Genomic DNA, 14112 nt, shown 5'->3' on the forward strand with positions numbered 1-14112 from the left:
CACAGGAGCGATCACACCATCTGCCGTGGGCCCCACATTCAACAGGTAATTCCCACCTAAAGCCACAGTGTAGACCAGGTCCTGCGTTCACCACATATATACAGTATGAGAGGTTAAAATGCACTTGACTGAGATAATGCATGAACATTCACATCACATCTCACCTTTATAAGCGCTTGCAGATCCATCAGCTCACTCAGCTTCATATTTCTGCGATACCCCCATGATATCGTGTCCACTGATTGGCATTTCTCCCACTTGTGATTGGGCAGCTGTCCAGGACTGAATTTGTCCTTGCAGTTATAGTAACCTCCATGTTTGCAGTAACAGCCGTTCCCCCATCTGTCATTGGTCACCACTATGTCCTAAAAGGAGCAGAAGAATTCATGTTCATGATCTTGAAGCATGGTCTTTCACAATAATAAAGACATGATGTGATGATCTCACTTTGACTGGACTGTCATTGTAGAGCCAGGCGAGGAATTCTGTAGAGTTCCAGTAAGTGTCCGGGGCTTCCCAGTCACCGTCAGACCAAATCAAGTCTGGCTTGTACCTGAAACAGCAAAAGCATCAGCTGTTTTATTAATGTAAACAATATGACCGTAAAGGTTAATCTTTACACATTAAGATCAGAGCAGTGAGATTGGTGTCATAAACCAATGTTTTTTCATCACATGACTGACTCATATTTACCTGTTAACCAGATCGTAGAGTTCAGGCATTGCTTTTTTTGCAACATACTCCTGGGTCTTGAAACCAGATTGTTTGTCACTCAGGTAGATAGGATTGAACCATTCATACAGCGAGTGATAGAGTCCATAGTGCAGAGACCTAATTTAAGAAATACAACATTTTTAGCATGTATGAGAAAATCAAATTGTATTTTGCACTCTTCAGAAAAAAATGGTCCAATGTTGTACCAAAGAAGGTACAAACCCTTGTCACTGGGGCAGTACCTTTTTATGGAACAGAATTGTACCTTAAGACAAAGAAACAAATTTGTACCGTTGCAGTTTGTACCTTTAAGGACATGATTTGTACAATGGGAAACCAAAATGTACCTCTGGTTTTTAAAACCTGCAGATACGATATTGTAACTTCAAAGGTACAAATCTGATCCATGAAGGTACCACTACAGTGACATTTTGTACCTTAACAGTGTCAAATGAGTTCCTTTAAGAACTATTAAAAGGCATTTTGCTATATCCAAAAGGGGTTTTCAGTAAATATAAAACATCAAATACATTTTTAAACAATGTTTTTTTTTTGTGTGTGTGTGTGTGTGTGTGTGTGTGTGTGTGTGTGTGTGTGTGTGTGTAAATGCACTTTTTCCATTTATAAAAAGGTAAAAAAAAAAAAAAAAAAAAACACTTTAACATAAATCAAAAGATCTGTATTTTTATAAACATGTCACAACACTTTTCACAAAAATGTTACAGAAATACATTCTCCCATGTACAATATAAAACATTTTTCTCCAATTTCACACAATAGCATTTTAATCACTTAAAAGTTCATTTAATTTACTTAATTTTAAAATAGAAATAAAATTATGCAAAAGTATTGTAACGAGATGTGCACAATGTTTGATTAGTTTGACAATACTAAAATGTCTGCATGAACACTTCGCATATGCAGGACTTTCGCCAGCTCACATGTGTAGTGGAAAGCAAACACCAAAATATCAATAATGAAACTGTATTTTTCAGAAAATGCTTACCAAATGTTTATTAAAAATGCCTTAAATGTTTAGTTTACGGGGCAACGCAATGGCGCAGTAGGAAGTGCTGTCGCCTCACAGCAAGAAGGTTGCTGGTTCGAGCCTTGGCTGGGTCAGTTGGCGTTTCTGTGTGGAGTTTGCATGTTCTCCCTGCGTTTGCATGGGTTTTCTCCGGGTGCTCCGGTTTCCCCCCACAGTCCAAAGACATGCGGTACAGGTGAATTGGGTAGGCTAAATTGTCTATAGTGTATGTATGTGTGCGAATGAGTGTGTGTGGGTTTCCCAGTGATGGGTTGCTGCTAGAAGGGCATCCGCTGCGTAAAACATATGCTGGATAAGTTGGCGGTTCATTCCGCTGTGGCGACCCCAGATTGATAAAGGGACTAAGCCGAAAAGAAAATGAATGAATGAATGTTTAGTTTACAATGCCTAGTTTTGTTTTACCAGTTGTTTTGTTTTAACTTAATAATTAATGTTTATGTTTCTTTAAACATACGCTTTTAAATGATGATTCATGTTTTAATATGGAAATTATTTAAAAAATTACTTTGCCTATACAGTAATATTTATTTTCATAAACATTGTAATAAAGAAGTTGTCCAACACATACGTAACTTTTTTATGAGAACAATTGTGTACCTTCATTTAAATTGTACCATAAAAGGTACAGAACAGTATCATAAGAGGTCTTTTTTGTACTATATAAGGTGCAATCTTCTACAAAAGTACAAAACTGTTCCTTAAGGAACATTACGTGTACCACCGTGTACCTTTTTTCTGAGAGTGCATATAAGAATTTGCAATTCCGACAGTATTTTAATATTTTACAAAAACACAGTATTTTAATATTTTACACAACATTGCTGACTGATATCATAAGCTTGTTTATTGCAATAATAATTATGCAGCAATTTGTAGCATAAATTAGGGCTGCATGATTTTGGAAAAATCTGATATTGTAATATTTTATTTTTCTGCGATATGTACTGCAATACAAACACAGTTTCACTAGATGGTTTGAATCGCTGTATTTGATGTTATTCTGCAAAGTCTTTTTAAGTACATAAATTGCATAATCACAATCCCAAAGTTTTTGTCTTGTTTATAGTCGAAGTATCTAAAAATGCTTAAATCAAGTAAAAACTTTCAGAAATAATAATTCAAAATGAGTGAGTTTTTCATTAAAACAAGCAAAATAATCTTGTTTTCAGTTTGTAATTTAACTATTTGGTCAAGAAACCATTAAAAAATTTGTGGAAAAGCTTCTTTTTTGCAGTGCAATTGTAACACCACCATATAGTCTTCATCGTATCCACAATTTCTTGTGCCCAAACGTTTTAAACTGTGAAATGCTCACGGTCACATGCCTTAAAAACAAATGCAGTTGATAAACTTTTACTCTATTGTAGTAAAACTCTCCAGTGACTCTACAAATCACGTGTTCTGTAGCTCATGGTCAAATGATCCAGACTCAACTGATATCAACTGATACTTAATTTATAATAAGAATGTTATGGTTTAAATGGTCTCTAAGCATTTACTTAGTTGTTCAAGTAAAAAACGGGATGAAAAGACATTTAAACTTAATAGGACAGCAGCTGAGAACTGTCATATTTTCAATTAATCAATCTAACTTTGTTTATAAAGGCAATTTAAATACACCTAAAGTGCTGTAGAGAAGACTGAAAACTCAAACAAGACTTAAAATACAATTAAAAATGCTTAAGAAACCATAAAACAAAATAAATAAGCAAAACTTCAACAGGTGTGGTTTGAAAACAGGCAATCCTTGTGCCTGCCTGATAAATAGAGGGAAAGAACTCAAAGGTTTAGGAGGTGCTACAGGAAAGGAATGATTTCCTAAGAGTTTATGCTTGGTTTTGAAACATTAAAGATTAGAGACAATGCAATGCAGCGTTCCTTGTCCAGCATGTGATCCAATTCAAATTTTGGAAGTGTATCAGGAATCAGGAAGTGTATATCACTGATTGTGAACAATGCAAATCTTAAAATACAGAAAGCATAGAATGACATGACACAGGAATCATGCATAAGGTCAATTGAAGTTTCAATTTCTTACCTTATTTTTTATCAGATTTTTTTTCCATTTTTGAAATACAGTTTTTTTTTTTTCTAATTAAAGTTTGTACTGTTGTCCTTTATGAGGTAGAAGGCTTCTTTTAAGACTAGTACAGCACATTGAATTTGCAAATACTTTAACATAACTGTGTCAAAAAATTATATTAACATATTGTTCATTGTATACACATCTAATATTAATTAAAATCTGACAATATTTCTAAATGTGTAAATGGTTCTCTTCAATTTTCATTATTAAACCACTTTATTTGGTAGAAAATACTTGAACAACTCAATATTATACAGTGCATCCAGAAATTATTTAAGTATTCGCTTTTTTAAGTATTTCGATTTTTTTTTATGTTACAGCCTTATTCCAAAATGGATGAAATTTGTTTATTTCCTCAGAATACTACACACACTACCCCATAATTGCAAATTATTGCAAATTTATTCAAAATAAAAAACCTGAAAAATCACATGTACATAATTATTCACAACCTTTGCTCAAAACTTTGTTGATGCACCTTTGGCAGCAATTAAAGCCTTAAGTCTTTTTGAATATGATGCCACAAGCTTGGCACACCTGTCTTTGGAAATTTTTGCCCATTCCTTCGTTGGATGGGAAGTGACTGTGTACAGCCATTTTCAGATCTCTCCAGAGATCAACAGGATTTGGGTCTGGGCTCTGGCTGGGCCACTCAAAGACATTCACAGAGTTGTTGTGAAGCCTGGTTTTCTCCAAATGTAACGCCTGGCATTCACTCCAAAGAGTTCAATTTTAGTCTCATCAGACCAGAGAATTTTGTTTCTTATGGTCTAAGAGTCCTTCTGATGCCTTTTTGATGCCAGATTGGTGGATTGCTGCACAGATGGTTGTCCTTCTGTAAGGTTCTCCTCTCTCTACAGAAGAACGGTGGAGCTCAGACAGAGTGACCATCGGGTAATTGATTACCTCCCTGACTAAGGCCCTTCTCCCTCGATCACTCAGCTTAAATAACTTGCCAGCTCTAGGAAGAGTCCTGGTGGTTCCAAACATCTTCCACTTACAGATGATGGAGGCCACTGTGCTCATTGGAACTTTCAGAGAAGCAGAAATTTTTTTGTAACCTTCCGCAGCCTTGTGCCTCGAGACTATCCTGTCTCAGAGGTCTACAGACAATTCCTTTGTCTTCATGCTTGGTTTGTGCTTTGACATGCACTGTCAACCCTGGGACCTTACATAGACAGGTGTATCCCTTTTCAAATCATGTCCAATCTACTAAATTTACCACAGGTGAACTCCAATTAAGCTGCTAAACATCTCAAGAATGATCAGTGGAAATAGAATGTACCCAAGCTCAATTTAGAGCTTCACGGCAAAGGCTGTGAATTCTTATGTACATGTGATTTTTCAGTTTTTGTTTTTTTTTTTTTTTTTTTCATTAAATTTTCAACAAATCAAAAAATCTTTTTTCACATTGTTATTATGGAGTATTGTGTGTAGAAGTTTGAGGAAATTAATGAATTTAATCCATTTTGGCATAAGGCTGTAACATAAAAAAATGTGTAAAAAGTGAAGCACTATGAATACTTTCCGGATGCACTGTATTATTGTAATATTATAACATAGCAAAATTGCAATGACTATTAGTATGTTCAAGTAAGGGGTTTCTCTGTGATGTTGTTTCTATAAAACGTGAGATATAAAATTCATAGTCTCATTTTTTAATAAATGTTGAAAGTTTAACATTTTTTAAAAACCCGCGACTAATAAGATGATTGTTTGTAGATTATTTAACTCCAGCACAGTTTGTTACATTTTATTCTGTTTGATGATGCCAATACCAAATATTACTTTAAATTGACCTAAATAACTTTAATATTATTCTTAAATTTCCAAAACAGTGAAACTAAGAAGACATCTATAATATTGAACATGCCTTTTTAAATTGTAACATATGACTCACTTTTGCACTAGTTTATCTGTTATATTATTAAGAATTGTAGCGGGTTTCCCCTCAAAGAAAAACAGGTTTAGGTTTATTTTCGATTTGAAGAGATACTGTTGCCTTTGTTGCAATTTAACCACGACTACACATTACCTTTTTCTTACCGCATTGCCTAAATCTCCAACCAGATCTCTGTGAGGTCCATTATCAACAGAATTCCAGTTCCAGGAAGTCGGGGATCCCCAGTTTGTGAAGCCTTCGTGATGTTTCGATGTAAGGACCACATATCTATGAAAAATGCCAAAATAAATTGACAAACACCTAAATAAACACATGAAGAATAACTAGTCAAAATAAGCAGTAACGTTAGCCCACTTTGCTCCGGAAGCTTCGAAGATCTCAGCCCAAGCATCAGGGTCAAAAAACTGCGCGTGGAAATCAGGCGCAAAATCCGCGTAGCTGAAACCAGGAGGATAGTTTTTCACCATGTACAGGATATACTTAAAGTCGTGTTCACCCTTCCAGTTCCACCAGAACCACTCGCTGCCGAAAGCGGGCACCGAAAACACCCCCCAGTGAACAAAGATGCCGAACTTCACCTCGTCGTACCATCCAGGTAGAGGTCTGGAGTCCAGACTTGTCCAGTCAGGAGTATATCGAGCCCCGATAACTGACGCGCATGATAGCAGACAAAGAAACAGCGATATCTGACTCCGAGTCACTTGCATGTTTGATCACAGCTCAAATGCTCTGAGGTCAGTAAATCTGTGAAACTAAAGTGTAACATAAGCACGAATGCCAAGAGAACTGTATCCTGACAAACCTTTATGATTTAAAATAATGCAGACTCCAGCAGCTAGTTTGTATTTCCTGGTTAATCAAACGTCATCCCACATGTGACCACATGTCTTACCTTACCAGCCCCCCATAAAAATAAAAAAATAAATAAAAACTCAGCAAAAAAAAGGGATGTAGGTAGGTTAATGTGAATGAGAGCGAGAACCCAGTGAATTTAGCATTTGTCTCGGAATCAGGCTTCAGTGGTGAAGGGTTTCAGTTCACATCCGCATTCACTACCACTGCAAATGCTTCCTTTTGTAAAAAGGGAACTGCCAGATACATACTTGGCCATTTATAAACAAAATGTTTGCAAATTACTTCTTAGAGAAAAAGTTAACCTACATATTTTTTAAAATAGCAAAAGTAATAGCCTATATAAGCAAGAAAAAGGGTAATTCAAAAAGTGTTTGGCATGTTTTTAGGTTCATGGTGGCATGAACAAATATGCTCTTAAATATGGAGCCAGATCAGTTTCACATTTACAGAACAATTCACATTTATCCAATTGGTATATCTGTAAACACAACTCATAAATTCACAAGTGAAAATCATAAATATTTTCGGCAAATGATTTGGATTTGTGTATTTGTGTTTTGAATTTACAAATTGGATTTGCATATGTTTGTATCATTTTTTGAATTTACGAATTAGATTTGCATATTTTTAATCATTTTTTTTTTAACTAAATGGATTTGTGTATTTTTTGATCATTTTTTTTAAAGATTGGATTTGCGTTTTTTGGATAGTTTCTTTTTATTTATTTCTGAATTGGACTTACATACTTTTTAAATTGTTTTTCGAATTTACAAATTGGATTTGCGTGTTTTTAAATCGTTTTTTAAATTTACGAATTGGATTTGCATATGTTTAAATCATTTTTTTGTAATTTCTGAATTGGATTTGCAAATTTTTAAATCTTTTTTTTTAATTTCCAAATTGGATTTTGGTATTTTTAAATTAACGAATTGGATTTGTGTATTTTTAATCGTTTTTTGAATTTAAAAATTGGATTTGTATATTTTTGAATCTTTTTTGAATGAATGAATTGAATTTGCATATGTTTGGATAATTTTTTTGTAATTTCTGAATTGGATTTGCATATTTTTAAATCTTTTTTTTTATTTCCAAATTGGATTTTGGTATTTTTAAATTAACGAATTGGATTTGTGTATTTTTAATCGTTTTTTGAATTTACAAATTTGATTTGTATATTTTTGAATCTTTTTTTGAATGAATGAATTGAATTTGCATATGTTTGGATAATTTTTTTTGTAATTTCTGAATTGGATTTGCATATTTTTAAATCTTTTTTTTATTTCCAAATTGGATTTTGGTATTTTTAAATTAACGAATTGGATTTGCATATTTTTGAATTGTTTTTTGAATTTACCAATTAGATTTGCATATTATAAAATCTTTTTTATTATTATTTATGAATTGGATATGTGTATTTTTGAATTTACAAACTGGATTTGCGTAGATTTGAATTTTTTTTTTTTTTTTCGAATTAAATTAGCATATTTTTGAATCTTTTTTTTTTTTTAATTATGAATTGGATTTGTAAATTTTTGAATCGTTTCTTGAATTTACAAATTAGATTTGCGTCTTTTTTATCTTTTTTTCAATTTACAAATTGGATTTGTGTATTTTTTAAATTAATTGTTTTAATTTACGAATTGAATGTGTCTTTAAATCGTTTTTTTGAATCACTTTTGAATTTCCGAATTGAATTTGCGATTTTTTTGTATTGTTTTTTGAATCTACAAATTGGATTTGTTTATTTTTGTATCATGTTTTGAACATCTGTATTGGATTTGCTTAAACTGGATTTTGTAAATGTGAATTGTGTTGCGCATGGATGAGTTTTATTTTGTAAGTGTATTATTTTTGAGACTGATCTGATTCCATAATAAATAATCAAATACCACAAATATGATTCCTAAAGAGTCAACAGTAAAGCTTCACCGTCATCATTAGTCATGTATTTGTACTAAACCCAAACAATATTCATTATTCAAATTTAGATCTAAATTCATTAAAAAGTCAGCAAATAATTTATATTATTCAATTAACAATTACCACTGACACACAGTCCACACATCTTACAAAGAATGAATAAATTTATTGACAATTTGAGGATTTTGTCAGTTTTAGACGCATCATAAAATGGCATTAGCATCTAGAAAACCCCCACAAAAATCAATAAATCACAATTTGTCATTCAGACTGTCATTTTTACTGATTAATGAAATCATATAATCCATTGTAAAAATTTATTTATACAAATCTGCCTTAAAACAAATGACATTAAAATCTAAAATGTTTTTAAAAGCGCTATGCCACCCCTTCCATCTTGAGGGTCCAGGCATCAGCGGGTGAGAATGGCAGCTCAGGCAGAACCACCATCAGTCCTGATGACTGCAGAGGAGCCCATTTCAAAGGTTTAGGGCTCCCCAATAAAGTCACCTAAACACAGAATAAATCATTAATATCATACAAGTTATATTAAAAATTAATAATTCTGAAAATGTACGATCTATAAATATTTACCACTGTGCTGTCGGTGGTGTTGGGCGCAGAAAGCTGAAAGGTGTTCTGCATGGGATTGGCAGTGAAGATCGCATACACAGTGGATTTTTTTGCTGTATACCTGAAATTGAAGGAAAATTTTATATTAAAATATTGTGTGAGTCTGAAAACCTAAACTAAGGTTATTCTTTATATGATGATGCATTTAAACTATGAAGCCAGATCAGTCTCAAAAATAATACATACAAAATAAAATTCACCCATCTACAACACAATTCACATTTACAAAATCCAGTTTGTAAGTCAAAACACGATTCATAAATAAGCAAATCCAATTCGTAAATTCAAAACACGATTCAAAAATACACAAATCCAATTAATAAATAAAAATAAAAAAGAGATTCAAAAATACGTAAATCCAATTAGTAAATTCACAATACAATTCAAAAATACACAAATTTAATTCATCAATTCAAAACACGATTCAAAAATACACAAATCCAATTCACAAAGTCCAAAAATTATTTAAAAATACACATCCAATTCGTAAATTAAAAAATTATTTTAAAAAAATACGCAAATCCAATTCGTAAATTTAAAACACGATTTAAAAATACGCAAATCCATTTCTTAAATTCAAAAAACTGTTTCAAAAATAGAAAATTTAATTAATTAATTTAAAACACAATTCAAAAATACACAATTCCAATTCGTAGTCGAAAATGATAAAAAAAATACACATCCAATTCGTAAATAAAAAAAACTATTAAAAACTATGCAAATCCAATTTGTAATTTCAAATCACAATTGAAAAATACACAAATCCAATTCTTAAATTCAGAAATATACAAATCCAATTCGTGAATTCAAAACACGATTCACAAATGCACAAATTCAATTCATTTGGAGAAAATATTTATGATTTTCACTTGTGAATTCATGAATTGTGTGTTAAGATATGTACGAATTGGATTTTGTAAATTAGAATTTTTCTGTGCATGTATGAATTTTATTTTTTAAATGTATTATTTCTGAGACTGATCTGGCTCCACATAAAAATGGTACAAAATTGTATGTACAGATGACAAATTAATATTGTCAAACAGACCCCCCATCTATGATATGCAAAAAATGCTAAAAACAAATGCTGTGTCATGCATTCCAGACCACAATGTCTCTTTGTAAAAAGCATCTGTGCACATACAGTCCTGTAACCTGTCATTCTTACTTTGGATGTGTCAAAAACTCTCGCATACATGTAGAACACGTAGTGTCCATGATATCACCTTTTCATAAACCTACATTGTTGTCGTTTATGTGGACAAAATAAGGCTATGTTTAAGAATGTGCACTCTGAAACCAGGTTGCATTTAAAGATCCCCAAAAACACAATTGTCAAGTAAATGAACAGCCAAAACAAAACGTTTTACATTGTTTGTTGAAACTGTTTTGTAAATATAGCCTAGGACTTCTGAATCAGGCAAAGGAAGTAAGGTAAACACTTATGCAGATCATAGGATAAACATTTTTTATAAACAGACACTTCATTATTAAAATTATTTATGACTTCATGTGATGGATTTACGGACATGTCAGTGTGAGACCAGAAACTTTAGCCTTGAATGTATGTGACCGTAAGTTATAGAAAGATATGTGAACACACCAGACAGGAACAGTGGCATTCTCAGTTTGAACTCTCCAAGAACTCGTTGCATATATGGCTTCACCGTTGATCTGCAGCCAGGCTCCAATTCCCCTGAGACGTTCCTCAAACACAGGAGCGATCACACCATCTGCCATGGGCCCCACATTCAACAGGTAATTCCCACCTAAAGCCACAGTGTAGACCAGGTCCTGCGTTCACCACATATATACAGTATGAGAGGGTAAAATGCACTTGATTCATTAGATAATGCATGAACATTCATATCACATCTCACTTTTATAAGCGCTGGCAGATCCATCAGCTCACTCAGCTTCATATTTCTGCGATACCCCCATGATATTGTGTCCACTGATTGGCATTTCTCCCACTTGTGATTGGGCAGCTCTCCAGGACTGAACTTGTCCTTGCAGTTGTAGTAACCTCCATGTTTGCAGTAACATCCGTTCCCCCATCTGTCATTGGTCACCACTATGTCCTATAAGGAGCAGAAGAATTCATGTTCATGATCTTAAAGCATGGTCTTTCACAATAATAAAGACATGATGTGATGATCTCACTTTGACTGGACTGTCATTGTAGAGCCAGGCGAGGAATTCTGTAGAGTTCCAGTAAGTGTCCGGGGCTTCCCAGTCGCCGTCAGACCAAATCAAGTCTGGCTTGTACCTAAAACAAAAACCAGAGGTCCAGAGTTTTTCCCATACATGAGCTAATTTGTCCCGTTTTGACTGCTATGCCATCATAAATAGTGAAAATAACCCATCGAAAAAGGCATTAAGACCAAGTGGAATTCATGAACATAAACATGAGCAACAAAAAAAGTGTGAAAAGCACCAAAAGCTTCCCATAATAAAATCAGTTTGAATACTATTTTGGCAATTGTTGTTATCAATGAAGAGAGGCTAGAAAAATGATGAAGCTCTAAATTATTATTATTTTTATGATTATTATTATTAAAATGGACAAATTCTGACTAGGCATGGGCCGGTATAAGATTCTGATGGTATGATAACCTTGGATAAAAATATGATTGTTTCACTGTATTTTGGTCTTGCGATTACTACTCTTAAATAAGTTCTTTTTAAATGTCTGGGTAAAAACAAAAACTTTTTTCCCCTTTGAACATAATATATTTCATTTTGTGAAAGATTTAAAATATTTTTGAGCAGTAAACGTGTCGAGACACTGCTCGCTGCAGAGCCATTTGAGCTCCAGCGAGGGAGAGTTTAAGCTCTCGCTCCTCCTCCTGTAAGCTGTTTTAATGCGTACACCCACCCCACCCCTAACCCCAACCCCCAGTGACATCACTCGTAGAAGAGGTGCAAGGAAGGAGGAGCTGGAGCTCAAGCTCCCCCTTGCTAGAGCTCAGCTCTGCAGTGAGCACCACTTGAACGTGTCAGGCTAAATAATTTAAACGAATCACTGACTTCTGTCTTCATTAGTTTCAAAAACACAGATTTCTTTACAATTTAAAATGGCATCTTTGGAGATATTTTCTGCTGAAGACATGGTTTTTCAAAAGAGAAAAAAAAATTACATTACACATACTTTAGAAATGGTATTACAGAAAATTCTGGCAGTTTTAAAACCTTGACTTTTCCAAACCGCAGTATACCTTGAAAACGGTTGTCGTCCTATGCCTAATTCTGACTGAAGAAAGTTGAATGTGCTGGCCAGTTTGTTATTTGCCTAATAAATGACAATAGGCTACATTTTTTTAATTTAAAACTTTTTTCTAATGATATTATGTTGTAATAAACGTGTAATATAAAAATAAATATGTCATTTTTTATTCTAAATATTTAGGAAATATTTTTGGTACATCAAAAAGTGTAGTTATGATGACCACCTGACCAGCTAAAACTGCTAAAAAATAGTGATTAAAATGTCACCTAAATTAAGTATTTAAATCTCAAAATTAAATAGAAAAAGAGGCGAATAGCTGCAAAAAGGTCTTTTTTTTTTAGAAAAAAAGTACCACCGCTTTCATCAGGCTGGCTACGGGTGTGACAAGGATTGATCTTTTCGCATAAACTGTGAGACTTGTGTCATAAACCAATGCTTTTTTTTTTCTTTTCTAGCCGGTCATCATATGACCGACACCTATATTTACCTGTTAACCAGATCGTAGAGTTCAGGCATTGCTTTTTTTGCAACATACTCCTGGGTCTTGAAACCAGATTGTTTGTCACTCAGGTAGATGGGATTGAACCATTCGTAGAGAGAGTGATAGAGTCCATAATGCAAGCCCCTAGCGTAACACAAAAATACTTTAATAAAACAAAACTTCCATAAAATATTAATCATATTTCAAAAACCACAACATTCTGAACAAGATATAAATCTACGGAACATTCCTAAAATATATTAGATATCAAAACTGTCATATTACAGCACACATTACTTCTTTCTTATAGCATTGCCCAAATCTCCAACAAGATCCCTGTGAGGTCCGTCATCAACAGAATTCCAGTTCCAGGAGTTTGGAGAGTCCCAATTTGTAAAGCCTTCGTGGTGTTTCGATGTTAGGACAACATATCTATGGGGGGGAAGTTAGAAATAACCACTAAAACAAATACAGGAAGAATCAACGAAAAACGCTTAAGTACGTACTTCGCTCCGGAAGCCTCGAAGATATCAGCCCAAGCGTCAGGGTCGAAAAACTGCGCGTGGAAATCAGGCGCAAAATCCGCGTAGCTGAAACCTGGAGGGTAGTTTTTTAACATGAATTGGACGTAATCGGGTAATTGTGCGCCCTTCCAGTACCACCAGAACCACTCGCTACCGAAAGCGGGCACCGAAAACACCCCCCAGTGAACAAAGATGCCGAACTTCACCTCGTCGTACCATCCAGGTAGAGGTCTGGAGTCCAGACTTGTCCAGTCAGGAGTATATCGAGCCCCGATAACTGACGCGCATGATAGCAGACAAAGAAACAGCGATATCTGACTCCGAGTCACTTGCATGTTTGCAGACGTGATTGCGCTCACTGCGGTCAGCTAAAGTGACTCGCTATCACGACTGTCAGTATGACTTCTGCACTACAAAGGGATGTCGGTCGATTTACCCTGGGACCAAACATAATGCCGTTGCAAAAAACCAGAGCAACCTGTTTGTATTTCCTGGTTTATCATATGACAACACTCATGTGACCACAGCACATGACTTCACCTGCAAAACAACTCGACACAGGGGAATAAACCCGAGGATAAAAGAAAAACAACAAATCATTATGGTTCTAATTCTGAATATGGTTTTCATTTGCTACAAAAAGAATCGGCTCATTAGAGTTGTTTGGTCGGGAACTTTTAAAAAAGGATTATTTATTCATGAAATGACTTCCATATCCT

General features: G+C 34.2%; 2 protein-coding genes across 2 annotated transcripts in view; both read right to left on the reverse strand.

Moving 5' to 3' along the window:
* Nucleotides 1–6641, reverse strand: part of fuca1.2 (alpha-L-fucosidase 1, tandem duplicate 2) — an 8803-nt gene extending 2162 nt beyond the window's left edge. The window contains exons 1-6 of the mRNA XM_056479643.1: nucleotides 6106–6641; nucleotides 5884–6018; nucleotides 694–831; nucleotides 448–553; nucleotides 165–365; nucleotides 1–81 (exon numbers count right to left, since the gene is read on the reverse strand). The exon at nucleotides 1–81 is cut by the window's left edge and continues 110 nt beyond it. Of these exons, the coding sequence (XP_056335618.1) occupies nucleotides 1–81; nucleotides 165–365; nucleotides 448–553; nucleotides 694–831; nucleotides 5884–6018; nucleotides 6106–6458 (1014 nt within the window). The 5' untranslated portion in view covers nucleotides 6459–6641. The remainder of the gene's footprint in view (nucleotides 82–164; nucleotides 366–447; nucleotides 554–693; nucleotides 832–5883; nucleotides 6019–6105) is intronic.
* Nucleotides 6642–8672: 2031 nt separating this feature from the next.
* fuca1.1 (alpha-L-fucosidase 1, tandem duplicate 1) lies at nucleotides 8673–13875 on the reverse strand. Its single transcript, XM_056479642.1, has 8 exons — nucleotides 13376–13875; nucleotides 13167–13301; nucleotides 12876–13013; nucleotides 11323–11428; nucleotides 11040–11240; nucleotides 10763–10953; nucleotides 9121–9220; nucleotides 8673–9036 (listed from the first exon to the last, which is right to left on the reverse strand). The coding sequence occupies exons 1-8, from the start codon at nucleotides 13726–13728 to the stop codon at nucleotides 8905–8907; spliced, it is 1356 nt and encodes a 451-aa protein (XP_056335617.1). The 5' UTR covers nucleotides 13729–13875; the 3' UTR covers nucleotides 8673–8904.
* Between the last annotated feature and the right edge of the window lie 237 nt (nucleotides 13876–14112).

Source organism: Danio aesculapii, chromosome 19 (assembly GCF_903798145.1).
Source record: "Danio aesculapii chromosome 19, fDanAes4.1, whole genome shotgun sequence".
NCBI lineage: Eukaryota > Metazoa > Chordata > Actinopteri > Cypriniformes > Danionidae > Danio > Danio aesculapii.